This window comes from Monodelphis domestica, chromosome 3 (genome assembly GCF_027887165.1).
Source record: "Monodelphis domestica isolate mMonDom1 chromosome 3, mMonDom1.pri, whole genome shotgun sequence".
In the NCBI taxonomy this organism is placed as follows: Eukaryota; Metazoa; Chordata; class Mammalia; order Didelphimorphia; family Didelphidae; genus Monodelphis; species Monodelphis domestica.
Window position 1 is genome coordinate 123,723,965 of NC_077229.1, and position 13,156 is coordinate 123,737,120.

At 42.0% G+C, this 13,156-nt stretch overlaps 1 protein-coding gene across 2 annotated transcripts in view; it reads left to right on the plus strand.

Moving 5' to 3' along the window:
* The window catches only part of NDRG1 (N-myc downstream regulated 1), a 72,205-nt gene that overhangs the window by 12,130 nt on the left and 46,919 nt on the right, over positions 1 to 13,156 (plus strand). For both annotated transcript variants that reach the window (XM_007488363.3, XM_056823035.1), the window contains exon 2: positions 10,399 to 10,477. In XM_007488363.3, coding sequence (XP_007488425.1) covers positions 10,415 to 10,477 — 63 coding nt within the window. In that variant the 5' untranslated portion in view covers positions 10,399 to 10,414. The remainder of the gene's footprint in view (positions 1 to 10,398; positions 10,478 to 13,156) is intronic.

Below are 13,156 nucleotides of genomic sequence, written 5' to 3' on the forward strand. Positions count from 1 at the left end.
ATTCACGTTGGGCCAAAATTCTTCCAGGCTTGAGGCTGAAAAAGGGCCAAGAAAGTGTCTCAAGAATTTGCAGTTTGATATACTCTTTATCACCTAGCCATGGACCAAAGTATGGACTTCTAGCCCCAAAGTGAAACAGGAGGCCTGAGTGCCCTCTCTTCTTCTAGTTGATGTTACTGACACTAGTCTTGACTCTCCAAGAAGCCCTTCCTGCTTGGGGAGGAAGAAGAGGAAGAAAAAGGGGATGTTAATTAAATTCAAGGTAGAGTTAATAAATCAACAGAATTTTAAAGATCCATTCTCTGAGGAGCACTCAGCCCTCATTGACTTCTTTAAAGCTGGTCATTAGGAAATGGATATCTAGCTGTTCTGAGTCTTTTTTTTTTACTCAAAGATATTTTATTTTCCCAATTACATGTGATAATAATTTTTAACATATATTCCCCAAATTAAAAGATCCAAATTGTCTCTCTCCCTCCCTTCCCTTCTCTCCCCACTCCTCCCCACCCCCCCCATATTTTAAGCATTTTGATCTGGTTTATACATATATTATATAGAACATATCTTACTTGATTAAGAGATACTCATAAAACCAAACCCCAAAATAAAATCGTAAATAAACTAATAGAAAGATTTGCATCTGATTCCAACAGTTCTTTCTTTGGGGTTGGCTAGCATTCTTTATCATAAATCCTCCTCACATCTGATCATTCTATAATACTGCTGTTACTGTGTACAATGTTGCTCATTTTGCTCTGCATCACTTCATGTAGATGTTTCCAGTCTTTTCTGAAGTTATCCTGCTTGTCATTCTTATAGAACAATAGAATTCCATCATCATCACATCAGTTTTGTTAGTCATTTCCTTCTCGGTGGATATCTCAATTTCCAATTCTTTGGCACCACAAAAAGAGAGATAAAATATTTTTTTCCAAAAAGATTATTTCCACTTTCTTTTTGGTATATAGATCTAGTAGTGGTATTGACAGATCAAAGGGTATACACAGTTTTATAACTCTTTGCACATAGTTCCCAATTACCCTCCAAAATGGTTGGATCAGTTCACAACTTCACCAACAATGCATTCATGACCCAGTTTTGCCACATCCCCTCCAGCATTGATCACTTTACTGCCATGTTGGCCAGTCTGATGAGAGATGAGGTGGTACCATGTTCTGGGTCATATTAATAGAGATGATAAACATCTGGACCATGGTCACAGTGAGTGGCAGAACTCGAAGACAATCCATGCTAAATTTTTCAGGAAGTTTTCCTCATTCAATGGGCACCTTCCTCTACTCTACCCCAGATTACATGACCTTTTCTTTTTAATGTGATGGTTAAAAAAAAAAAGTTAAAGATGTAGGAAGTAGTGGAAGAAAAGGACCCCAAGAGGGGAGAAAAGCAGTGATGAAGATATAAATGAGCCAGGCCCAGAGATAAGGAGGTCCTGGTTTCAAATCTGGTCAGGTTATTTATTGCTGAGTCCTTATCAATCTTCACTGAAGCCAATACACAATATTGATTTTTAAGACAGAAGGTTTATGACCATGAACATTTCATTTCTTTGGAGCCTAGTTCTTTTGGACTCAAGTGTGTGTGTGTGTGTGTGTGTGTGTGTGTGTGTGTGTGTGTGTGTGTGTGTGTATGTGTGTGTGTGTGTGAGAAAGAGAAAGAGAGAGAGAGAGAGAGAGAGAGAGAGAGAGTGTGTGTCTAAAAATCTTGAAAAAGAAAACATTGGACCAAGGCCCCTTCAAGCTGCAGGTCACAGGAAGGAAGGAAACAAAAGGATTAAGCACCCACGAGATGTCACTTTATCATTATTAGCTCATTCCATCCTCATAACAATCCTGAGAGGAACTATTATGGCTCTATTTTACAGATGAGGAAACTGAGGCAGCAATTAACCAACTTGCTCAAGGTCATACACTGAGGCTGGATTTGAACTCCATGCTCTTATTTACTTACCTAACTTACCTCAGAATCCTGGAATTCTAGATTCTGAATTGGAAGCGCCCTCCAGGTCACCTTTTCTAGTGTTCCTTGGACAGACATTTGAGTTGGTGCTTGATTTGGCATCTGAAGAACAGGATTTCTGGTTGGATGAACAGGCTCTTGAGGTTTTCAGAGCAGGTCAGCTCCTCTGTTTCTGTTCCAGGTCTAGTTGGGCAAGATCCCCAGCTGGGCATTGGCTCCCTGGGGTTCAGCAGGTCTTCAGAACCAACACTCATTAACTTGGAGTTTGCCCAGCTTGACTTCTGGGAGTGGCAAGCTCAGAAGCTTCCAGGTGGCTGAGTGATCTTCCAGGCAACCCTGGGGACTACTGTGATGCACTCCTGTTGCCTGATTTAGAGAGAAGATGACTTAATAAATAAAAGTCACCAGTGTGGTTTTCCTAAAAGGCTATCGGGGCAGGCAGTGGGAGAGCTGGGTTCAATGAGTTTATATAACTGTAATGATAACAGCCAGCCTTTATAAAGTGCTTTGAGGTTTGCAAAGTGCTTTACAAATACCGTCTCCTAAAGGCACCAAGAGGGGCATGGTGGGTAAAGTGGCAGGGCTGAAATCAGGAAGACCAGGGTTCAAATGTGGCCTCAGACATATTGAAACTGTGTGACCCTGGGCATTTAACCTTGTTTGCCTGGTCCTTGCTTTTCTGTCTTGGTTACTAAATTATTACTAAGACAGAAACTAAGACAGATGAAGTGACTTGTCCAGGGTCATATGTTCTTGACAATTCCAAACCTAATTCTTTGTCCACTAGCTGGCTCGATACTGGCTCTATAATAATTGCTACTGACATTTCTACTCTTCTCATTTCTCTATAAATGTTGGTCAAACCCTCATTTGCCCAGTTTCCTGTGCTGGTGCCTGCAAAGCCATGTTTTGAATTCTTCCTCTCCTGGGTCCCTTAGCATCACTTGAATTTTTTTGGCTCCTTTAGTCCCAAATCCCTGCTTGGGCTGTTGAGGTCTGGCCTCCTAAATGGTGGCCTTTTTCCAATCTGCTGCCAATCTTCATTTAAATGAGTTCTTATGTGCCAAGCCCTGGGGGTACAAAGGCAAAAATGATGTGTGTGCTTCTTCCAAAAAAGACAAACTCCATGAAAAGTAGTTATTATCCACAGACAAAACAGGCTCAGAGAGATTAAGAGACTTGAATTTATGTTATTAAGTGGTGGAGACTTATTTCAAGGCCAGTAAATCATCAGAGGTAGGATTTGAATCCAAGTCTCATCCAGGACAGCAAATTGCCTCATGCTAAACCAGATTTAAACATAGTATATACAAAGTAAATAAAATAATTTGCTGAGGGACATGCTAGTAATGTGGCTGCTTAAGAAAGGCTTTACTTTAATCCAGATTTAAAATATATAGTGTATACAAAGTAACAAGATAAACTGCTAAAGGAGATAACAGTAGTATGGTTGGTCAAGAAAGGCTTTAATCCAGATTTAAAATATATATTGTGCTTACAAAGTAAATAACAAAATAATTTCCTGAGGGAGATACCAGTACTGTGGCTGATTAAGAAAGGCTTTTACTCTAGCCCAGATTTAAACTATATAATATATACAAAGTAAATAGCAAGATAATTTGCTGAAGGAGATAACAGTAGTGTGATTGGCCAAGAAGTGTTTTATTTAGAATGTTGGGAGGTGGACCTTAATGTGTAGGACAGTAATGGGTAATAAAACTGTTAGGTTGGGACCAAGACTGGGTAGGGTAAAATCTTCCTAATTTGTTGATGTTCAGACCTCATTTGAGGTTTTCTTGGCCCATTTTCCAGATGAGGAAACTGGGACAAATAGCTGATTTGCTGAGGGTCACATAACTGTATGAGGCTGGATTTAAACTCTAGTCTTCCTGATTCCAGGTCCAGCACCTATCCACTGGGACCTCTAGCTGTCCCTAAATCTTTCTTAGCCATTGAGCTATGTGTTATTCCTCCATTCAGAAATCCAGTGGTTCCCCAGTTGTCCAAAAAATAGTTGTCTTTCAAAGTCCTTAAAGAGTTGGCATCCCACTATTTCACCTTTCCACCTTAGCATCTTCCCAATTCTTGTTTGTTCTGTGTTTCAGCAAGTGCTTTCTTAGCACTATGTCTGTTTCTTCTGCTGCTTATGATGGCCCCTATCTTCCTCTTTGCCTATTGGCTTTCCACCCCGGTCCCTCTCTCTCTCTCCCATTGGTGGTAGTGATGATCTTTAATTTATCTAATTTTTAAGCCCTTACTTAACATCTTATAATCAGTACTAAGTAATAATTCTAAGGTAGAAGAGCTATAAGGGCTTGGCAATGGTGGGAGTGTTAAGTGTCTTGCCTAGGGTCACCATAGCTAGGAAGTGTCTGAGGCTGCATTTGAATCCAGGACCTGTCTCCAGACTTGAGTAGTGATGATTTTTCTCCTGGGACTTTAAGCCCTTTGGTTGATGTGTCTTCCAGACCCACCTTGTAAGAAGTCTTAATACACTAAGTCTCATTGATTTTCCTTCACCCTGTACAGCCATCCTGTTACCAAGTTCTATTCTATTTCCACAGTTGCTGACCTCTTCTGCTCATGCCACACAACTGTCACCTTGACTTTGGTCCCCTATCACTTTCTGCCTTGGCCATTGCCATGGCCTCCATATTGGTCTTGCTGCCATATTGGTCTCTACTAACTAGAGATGGAATTTTCTGTGAGTGCCCTGCTCAATAAACTGGCTCCCTATTGATTCTAAATAGGATAAGTATAAACAGACTAGGATAAAAACCCCATCTTTTTGACTTTTAAAGCCCTTCACAACTTCTTGGCCTGTCTTTTCAGCCTTAAGTAAAAGCTGAAACCAATCCTTCCCTAAGCTACAACCCAGCTAGACTGGCTTCCATCCTAAAGATAGAAATTCTTCTGCCTCTAGGATTCTGATGTGTCAGTGGTGCTGAGAAAATAGTAGAGTACAAGCAGCTGAGTGGAGCCTGGAAGACATGGGTTCAAATTTGCACATTTCCATGCCAAGCATGAAATGTGCTCTTCCCATTGCCATACTATGGAATGCTGACATACGGCCTTAAAAATAGCTACCGAGCCACTTAGTTGCCCCCTTTTTGTAGGATTTATGCTTTATGCTTCTTCTGACCTTCTTTGTTGGCAGTTTGTAGCAATCTTCTTAACTATCCCCAGGAATGAGGCTTTCCCAACATCCTTTGGGTGATAGGAAATATAGCCTTGTTTCCTTAGAGACTGGCATTTATTATTTATGAAGCTTTTGCTAAGTGCCTGGACTTCAGAGATTGGCAAAACCATGGTGGTCACTGCCCCCAAGGAACTCACATTCTAATTAGGAAAACCAGATGCAGAGAGCTGTTTATTTACAATCTTGCTACTCCTCTGGCATCTTTAAGAATGGACAAAAAAAAAAAAAAAGACTGGCTAGGTGGCTCAGTGGATAGAGAGCCAGACCTACAGATGGGAGGTCCTGAGTTCAAATTTGATCTCAGACACGTCAAGTAAATCATTCAATCCTAATTGCTTAGCCCTTGCCCTTCTGTCTTAGACTTGCTACTAAGACAGAAAGTAAGGATTGAAAAGGGAAAAAAAAAAGACTTCATCTTTGTTCCAGGGGCAACTAGGTGGCTCCGTGGATTGAGAGTCAAGCCTAGAGGCAAGAGGTTCTGGTCTCAGACATTTCCTGGCTGTGACCCTGAGCAAATCCCTTACCCCTCATTGCCTAGCCCTCTCTGCTGCTCTACCTTGGAATCAATACTCAGTCTTGATTGTAAGATAGAAGGTAGGGATTTAATTTTAACAAAGAATGGACAAAAGTAGAGCTAAAGAAACTTAAGGATTTGTCTCCAGAAAGTGCTAATTAGCAGCAGCAGAAGCAGGACTAGCTAGACCCCAAGTTTGCCTATGATTCATCCAGCCACCTCTTTTAAGTGTTTTTTGTTTGTTTGTTTCTTAAACAGGACAAACTGAGGACCCCTAAGCTAAGCAGTGTGAATCCCAAAGACATATCTTTTTGTTCATGAGGTCAAGGGGAATACCACCAAGCCCCCAAGTTTTGGAATGTCCCTGTGACTGTGTAGGCGAGCGATTCTGCTGGCAGGGTTCTTGTGACCACGGCATGCTGACTTTGCAAAACCCGAAGGAAAAAATCTTTGGGTTTCTTCTCCCTCTCCCCTCACCCCACCCAGCTTTATAAGAAAACTTGCCAATCTGGCTTGAACTTTGTCTTTGGCCCTGGAGGACCATCTGAGGGATGAATAATAGGAGTGGATGGGTGGCTCCAGAGGATTGAGACCCAAACCTAGAAACAGCAAGTCTTAGGTTCAAATTTGACTTCATACTTCCTTGCTGTGTGATCCTTTGCAAGTCACTTAAGCCCCACTGCCTAACCCTTACTGCTCTTCTGCCTTGGAACCAATATACAGTATTGTAAGGAAGAGGGAAGGGTTTAAAAAACAGAAGTCAGTGGAATTGTTTTCCTGGGGAAGTAGTGCTGTTGCTACATCAGTATAGAGGAGCCTGGGGCAGAGTGATGTGTGGTTTTAAGGGGAAGAAGGACTTGAGGAACGGGAACATACATGCATAAAAGAATTTGGAGGGGATATATGGAAAGGGAGGGTACTTAGGGGTTCAATTTAATATCAGAGAGGTCCATAGAGGACTTCTGAAAGGGCCCAACAACTAAAGACCTAATTAGTCATTTATTAGCAATGGGATTCCAAGGAGGCACTTTCCCTTCTTTCCTTCCCTCCCCCTTCCTTCCTCCTTTTTTCATTTCCTCCTTCCCTCCCTCTCTCCTTCATCTATCACTGCCTTCCTTCCCTTTCTGTCTTAGTCACAACCCTAAGAGAGAAGGACAAGGGCTAGGCAAACAAGGTCCTGTCCCCACCAGTCCTGGCTCATCTAGCTGCTTTACCTCCAACTTTGAGTCTTTTCTTATCTATAAAGTAAGGGGATTCCTTATAGCTCTGAACCTCATTTATTCAGTTTATTTCCCACTTGACTTCTTGCTTCTTTTCCTCTCAAAACCTGCAGAACAAAAAGTAAAAACAGCAGGACATTCATTTGTCCCAGTATGTAAGGAATTCTGCCTTTCTGGGGGTGGGGAGATGATAAGAGTAGGCAGGAAAAATTCCTAGTAATCAACAGCAAAAATGTTTTCCTTTTCCTAATGCAGCCCTTTCCCTCACTGGCTGGGGTTCATTTCCAGCAGCAGCTAGCCTCTATGGGCATCTGTGGTGACCTGGTGGCAGGAGTCCTTGCCTGGGACACGGGAGGCCTGAGTTTGAGACTCATCTGCCCTCTTGCTAAGCTATGTGACTGAGCAAACCACTTCTCTTGAGTGCCTTGCATTTTTTCCCCCCAATTTTAACCTGAAGGTCATTGAATTAGATCTCTGAAGCCCCTCCCAGTTCTGACCTGGGTTCCTGGGTTCTAGTCTGATGGCTCATGGTGTGGAGGGATGGGCAGGAACTGCTGGAAAGTCAGTCTTAAGAGTTTTTTAGTGTTTGTCTCCATCTCCCACTGGGTGACTGGCTGTTCCCTCTGTCAGACACCCCAGTGGAAAGGCCTGTGACCATGAATACTGAAAATTCCTCCTGTTTCTCAGTTTGTATCCTCGGCTCCAGATAGAGCTGGCTTCTCACTATGCAGCAAATACCATATTTAGACTTGGACCATGGAATACCTTCTTCCTTTGGTTCTTGCTCTTTAGCTAAAGCATAACCTGGAGTCCACAGCCTCTCAGACTGTGTGTAGATGTTGTGGAGTACATAAACTTGAGCAGTAAAGTGTGTGTGTGTGTGTGTGTGTACAGTCTGGTTTTTGTGTGAATTTATGTTCAGTCGGTTTTTGGTTGTACTTGATTCCTTATGACCCCATGGGGTTTTCTTGGCAAAGCCACAGGAGTGGTTTGCCATTTCCTTTTCCAGCTCATTTTACTGGAAACTGAGGTAAACAGGGTTAAATGACTTGCCCATGGTCACACAGCTGATAAGTGTCTGAGGCCAGATTTGAATTTGGGAATCCAGGGCCCACTTCCATCTAGCTGTCCATCCCTTTCCCTCTCCCTCTCCTCTCTTCTCTCTTCTTCCCTCTCTCTCCCCTTCCCTTCCTTTCCCCCTCTCTTTCTCCCTCCCTCTCCCTCTTTTACTTCTTCCCTACCTTTCTCTCCTTCCTTCTCTCTCTCTATATTTAACCAGAGTTATTATTTTCGCCAACTTCTAGCTGAAAACTTAGGAATTCCTTCATTTGTTTAAAGGACCATAGGGTTCACCAGCTCACCCAAGGAGGTCAATGACACAAAAATAGCTGAGAAACACCTGAAACTTAGGCATCCTCAAGGGCTCAGACCTTAGTCTCTTTTTCTCTCTTTTCTCTCTATAGCACTTAGCCAATACTACAAATTTTGACTCCAGATCGTATACGGCACATCCCACTCAAGTGTCAAATTGGGCCCTCCAAAACAAAGGTTTAGACCTAATTGTGTCATAGAGATCAGTTAATTCCCTAAGAACAAAGTCTGGTAGAAAAAACACTGAAAGCTTTGAGAGTGGGAAAGAAGCAGGGAACGTCAGGATTTGGGTGGAATATTTTAATGACATTTATACATCTCTTTTGGACTTCATGTTCCTATATTCTCTAAGGTTTGTTTCATTCATTCATTCATGCAATACTGGTCAGAGTGATAGATTGGGATCTCCAGGTTACTGGAAGAAAGTCTTAAGTACATAAAGGTATATATGACTATAGCAAGATGCTTAGCCTTTCTGGGCCTCAGTTTCTCATTTTGTAAAAATAAAGAGAGTTGGCCTAGATTATCTCTAATGTTCCTTCCAGCTCAGAAGCTGTGATCCTTTGAATATTTGCAGAGCCCCGTGTCAGGTACAGACTTAGCAGGACCTGCCTGCCCACGGGGAGGTTATGGCTTTTCAGGGAGATGGTATTTATATGAGTAAGTCTGCTTATCTTATATTTTTCAGCTGTGTCCAACTCTGGCAGTTATCTTGGCATAGATACTGCTTAGGTTTGCCATTTCCTTCTCTGGCTCGTTTTATAAATGAGAAAAAGGAGGCAAACCAGTTTAAGTGACCTGCCCAGGATCACACAGCTTATTAAGTACCCAAGGCCAAAGTTTAGTTTTCCTGATTCCAGGTCCTCTCTGCATTGCCCCATCTAGCTATCTTAAATTAGTTTTTTTTTTTCAAACTGTGACCTTCCATCTTAGAATTAATATTGGTTCTAAGGCAGAAGAGCTGTAAGGACTGGGCAATGGAGGTTTTATATAACTTGTCCAGGTCATACAGCTAGAAAGTGTCTGAATCTAGATTTGAACCCAGGACCTCCCATCTTCAGGGCTGGCTCTCAATCCACTAAGCCGCCTCAATGCACCATGTTCTATTAGTTCTAGAGTTCAGTTGAGTGATCTTGAATGAAAGTTCTTTGGGATAAGTGTACAGTGCAATACAAGTATGAGAAATAATATTGGGGGGGGACCTCTTCCTACACTGGTCTTCCCTTGTCTCCCTCTCATCCAGCCCACAAAAATTTCCACATTATGAGTTAACAATGGGCACCTTGAATGCATTGTAGATTCACAGAATGTCAGAGTTGGGGGGGACCAAGATCATTTAGTCCAGACCTTTCATATTGCAGGTAACAGAAGCATAGATTGAGAGCTGGAAGCGACCCTTACAGATCTTCGAATCCAACCCTCTCATTTTATAAATAAGGAAGTCAGTGGCTGAAGAGATTGAGGACTTGCCTTCCGGGCACATGTTTATTAGCAAGTAGCCCGGCTGCTTTGAGTTGACCCCAAATCCTGACTCCATCTAAGTTCAGGGTATTTTCCCACAGGGAGAGAATTGCCTGGCTTTAATGAGCTAGAACCAGGGCTCACACTTCCTTCCTATCTCTCAGTCTAATGGATTTTTGGATCCTAATTTGCTGGCCCTGTCCTGTCACTTGAGTGGGGGAGTATGGTGGGATTGGAATTACAGAGTCTTCAATTAGGTCACTTTCCTCAGTAGTCTTAATTTTCTATGGAGGGATTGTTGGCAAAAATCCCATCAATCATCACAAGAACCCAGTAAGAGAAGGAAGTTATTATTGTTTGGTCCTTTCATTAGTGTGTGATTCTTCATTAACCCTGGTTTGGATTTTCTTGGCAGAGATCCTAGAATGGTTTCCCATTTCCTTCTCCAGTTCACTTTACACATGACAGATTGAGACAAATGGGCTTCAGTGGGCTTCAGTGACTTGCCCAGAGTCACACGGTCAGATTTAAATTCAGGAAGGAGTCTCCCTAACTCCCACACCACCTAGCTGCCCCTTTTTGGGCAGGGAGTGAGGGATAAAAGTCTTGGGCAAGCATTGCTAACCCTCCCACCTTGGGTTTTCATTTCTTTTCAGGTAACAGTCTGGGACCATGTCTCGAGACCTTCAGGATGTGGATCTTGCGGAGGTGAAGCCTCTGGTGGAGAGAGAGGAGGTAAGAGGAATAAGTGTCCTAAACTCTTAGCTTTCAGAAAACTCAAGATATCCTGTGTGAGAAATAGAGAGAATTGGGTAATGAAGTTCAGAGAAAGTATATTTTCATTTGTTAATTAGCCTTTATTTTTTGAGTTCTATAGAAAAGTGACTTCTAGAGTACCATTTTTAATCTAGCCAAGTCTTTGAGGAAGTATTTTTTATTCATTTTTTTCCTTGTTGCCCAGCACTACTAGTTAGAGGACAGTGATAATTAATAGTGTCCTGTATAACTGACCTCAAAAGTATTATAGAACTGCTCAGCTGGAAAGAGGCTCAGAGATCTAGTTCAACTCCTACCCAAAGCATAAATTGCCTCTGCAGCATCCCCAGTAATAAATCAATTGTCCAGTTTTACCTTTCTCCCTTTTGCTGCCAATTGAACAATTTCTAGGAGTTTTACCTTCTGTTGAATGGAGATCTGCCTCATGATTTCCTTCTACTTCTATCATCTGGGACCAAAGAGAATGAGTCTAATCCCTCTTCCAGGTGGCAGGCCTTTGGATATTTGGAAGTAACCTCATGCCCCACAGAAATCTTCCTTTGACCAAGCAGAACACCCTGAGTTCTTTAGTTCATCCTTGTGAGGCATGATCTCTTGCCTAGTCCCCTCACCATCCTGGTTGCTTTCCTTTTGGGAAACCAGCTTATCAGTGTCCCTTCTTAGAACTGTGGCATCCAGAACTTATTTCCACAGTTGATTTTGTAAACCCAAATGCAGATTTTCATTTACCCCAACCTCCCAGCCCAATAAATTTTTTTTTCCTACTTCAGTCCCTGTTGCACCTCGTTGAAGTATTTTGCATCCTTGCTACTTTTCTTTCTTAGAATTGAATACCAAGACAGAAGATAAGGGATTTTTAAAATGGTGTATTAGGAGAATTTCTTGGTCACAGCTATCCCAAACTAGATCCTCTTCCTTTTTGGAGGTTCCAAACACAATCTGACGATGAGCTTTGCGCTTTTCCTTAGAGTAGATCATCTCTGTTGGAACCAATTATTCACTCAGCCCCAGGGCCAAAGATGGTGCCTCAGACTCCCTAGCTTAGTGCCTTAAAGTCACTAATCTCATGAAGTATGAGAATGATGCATTGCAACTCCATCCAAGGGTCCTAGTACAATTAAAAGTGAATATTGGGGATGAAATAAACATACCTCAGAATCTTGTCCTGTTTGGGTTACACTTGGAATGGGAGAGATTTAATGGCTTTAAAGGGAAGCTGCTTCCTTCGATTTATCACAGTAGATTCTATTCTTCCCAATTGTGCCCATTCCCCAACATTCTAAAAAGAATTAAAGTCTGCCTTTTGGCAAAGACCTGACTCATTCCTTCATCACGAGATGCAGCCATTTGAAGGGTAATAATTTTTGCCACTAGCCTAATCTCCCAAATAGTGTCATAGGGCACTCTTGGTAGAAAGCTATTTTAAATTTTGGCAGAAGTTGAATTAAAAAAAAATAACTTCATTTTTCTTCACCCTGGTTCTCCCAACTGAGGCCCCATTCCCAGAGTGTAGATTTTGTTTTTTCCTCCAAATAATCACTTCCCTCAGGGCTTTGTAAAAATCATTCCCAGAGAAATAGCTGTGCCGATGTGCTGGCTGATATGAGGGATTCTGTTCAGAGTTGTGTGCATTTAAAGCACATGAGCAGTTAGCAGAGTATGACATCTCTTAGTCATCCACAAGCACAGGAGATAATATTTGTTTAAAAAACAAATTATACAGCTTGGCACATAGTAGGTGCTGTGTAAATAGTTATTTGGCTTTGTGCCTGAAAACAACACTTTGAACAGATACCATTTAGGTATCCAGGAATTCCATGAATGGCCAGGAGCCCTACTGGATCACCAGTGGAAGTCAGTTGTTTTCCTTCATCCAGTGAAATGTTTGTGCCACTTGGACCTTCCTCCATTCAGAAGGAGGTGGGGGAAAAGGGCTGACTCTGTGTCAACCAGCATCAGATGTAGCCACCCTTTGGTGTAGCATTCCTTTGGCCTTCATTGAGGGAATCCTCAGATTGTGGAAGGGGGTAGGAAGATAAAAAACCAGTAACTTTAGGGTAATTTTAGCTGGAGGGGTCCTCACACAGCCCCTTAGCATTCTGGATGTGGTGCTCATGGTCTCCCCTGATAGGGGAAGCTGCATCAGGGTCCGTTTCTGGTACTTGTAACAGACAATGTTAGACATTGACCTGGGAAAGAGGACGACTGACATTTTGGAAACCCAAAAAGAATGAATTCCATGTGAATGTAATGGGTAGATGTTTTCCCAGAAGATAAGGGCCTCGTTCTTGCTACTCTTCTATCTTAGAATTGAAACTTTTAAAAAATGGATATTTTTTAATATCCATATTTAATTGCTAGTAGAACTTCTGGAGGCATGGATATCCCAAACTAGACCCTCTTTTGAGAGGTTCCAGCTTCACTCCTGTGCATTTCTGTTCATGTGTTTGTTTTTAATAATTTTTTGTTTGATGAAAAAAAAACACCTTCCCTTCTGTCTTAAAATTAATATTGTATATTGGTTCCAAGGCAGAAGAGTGGTACAGGCTAGGTATTGGGGGGGTGGCAGGGTTAAATGACTCTCCCAGGTATCTAAGGCCAGATTTGGAACCCAGGACCTCCTGAGCCACTGATTTC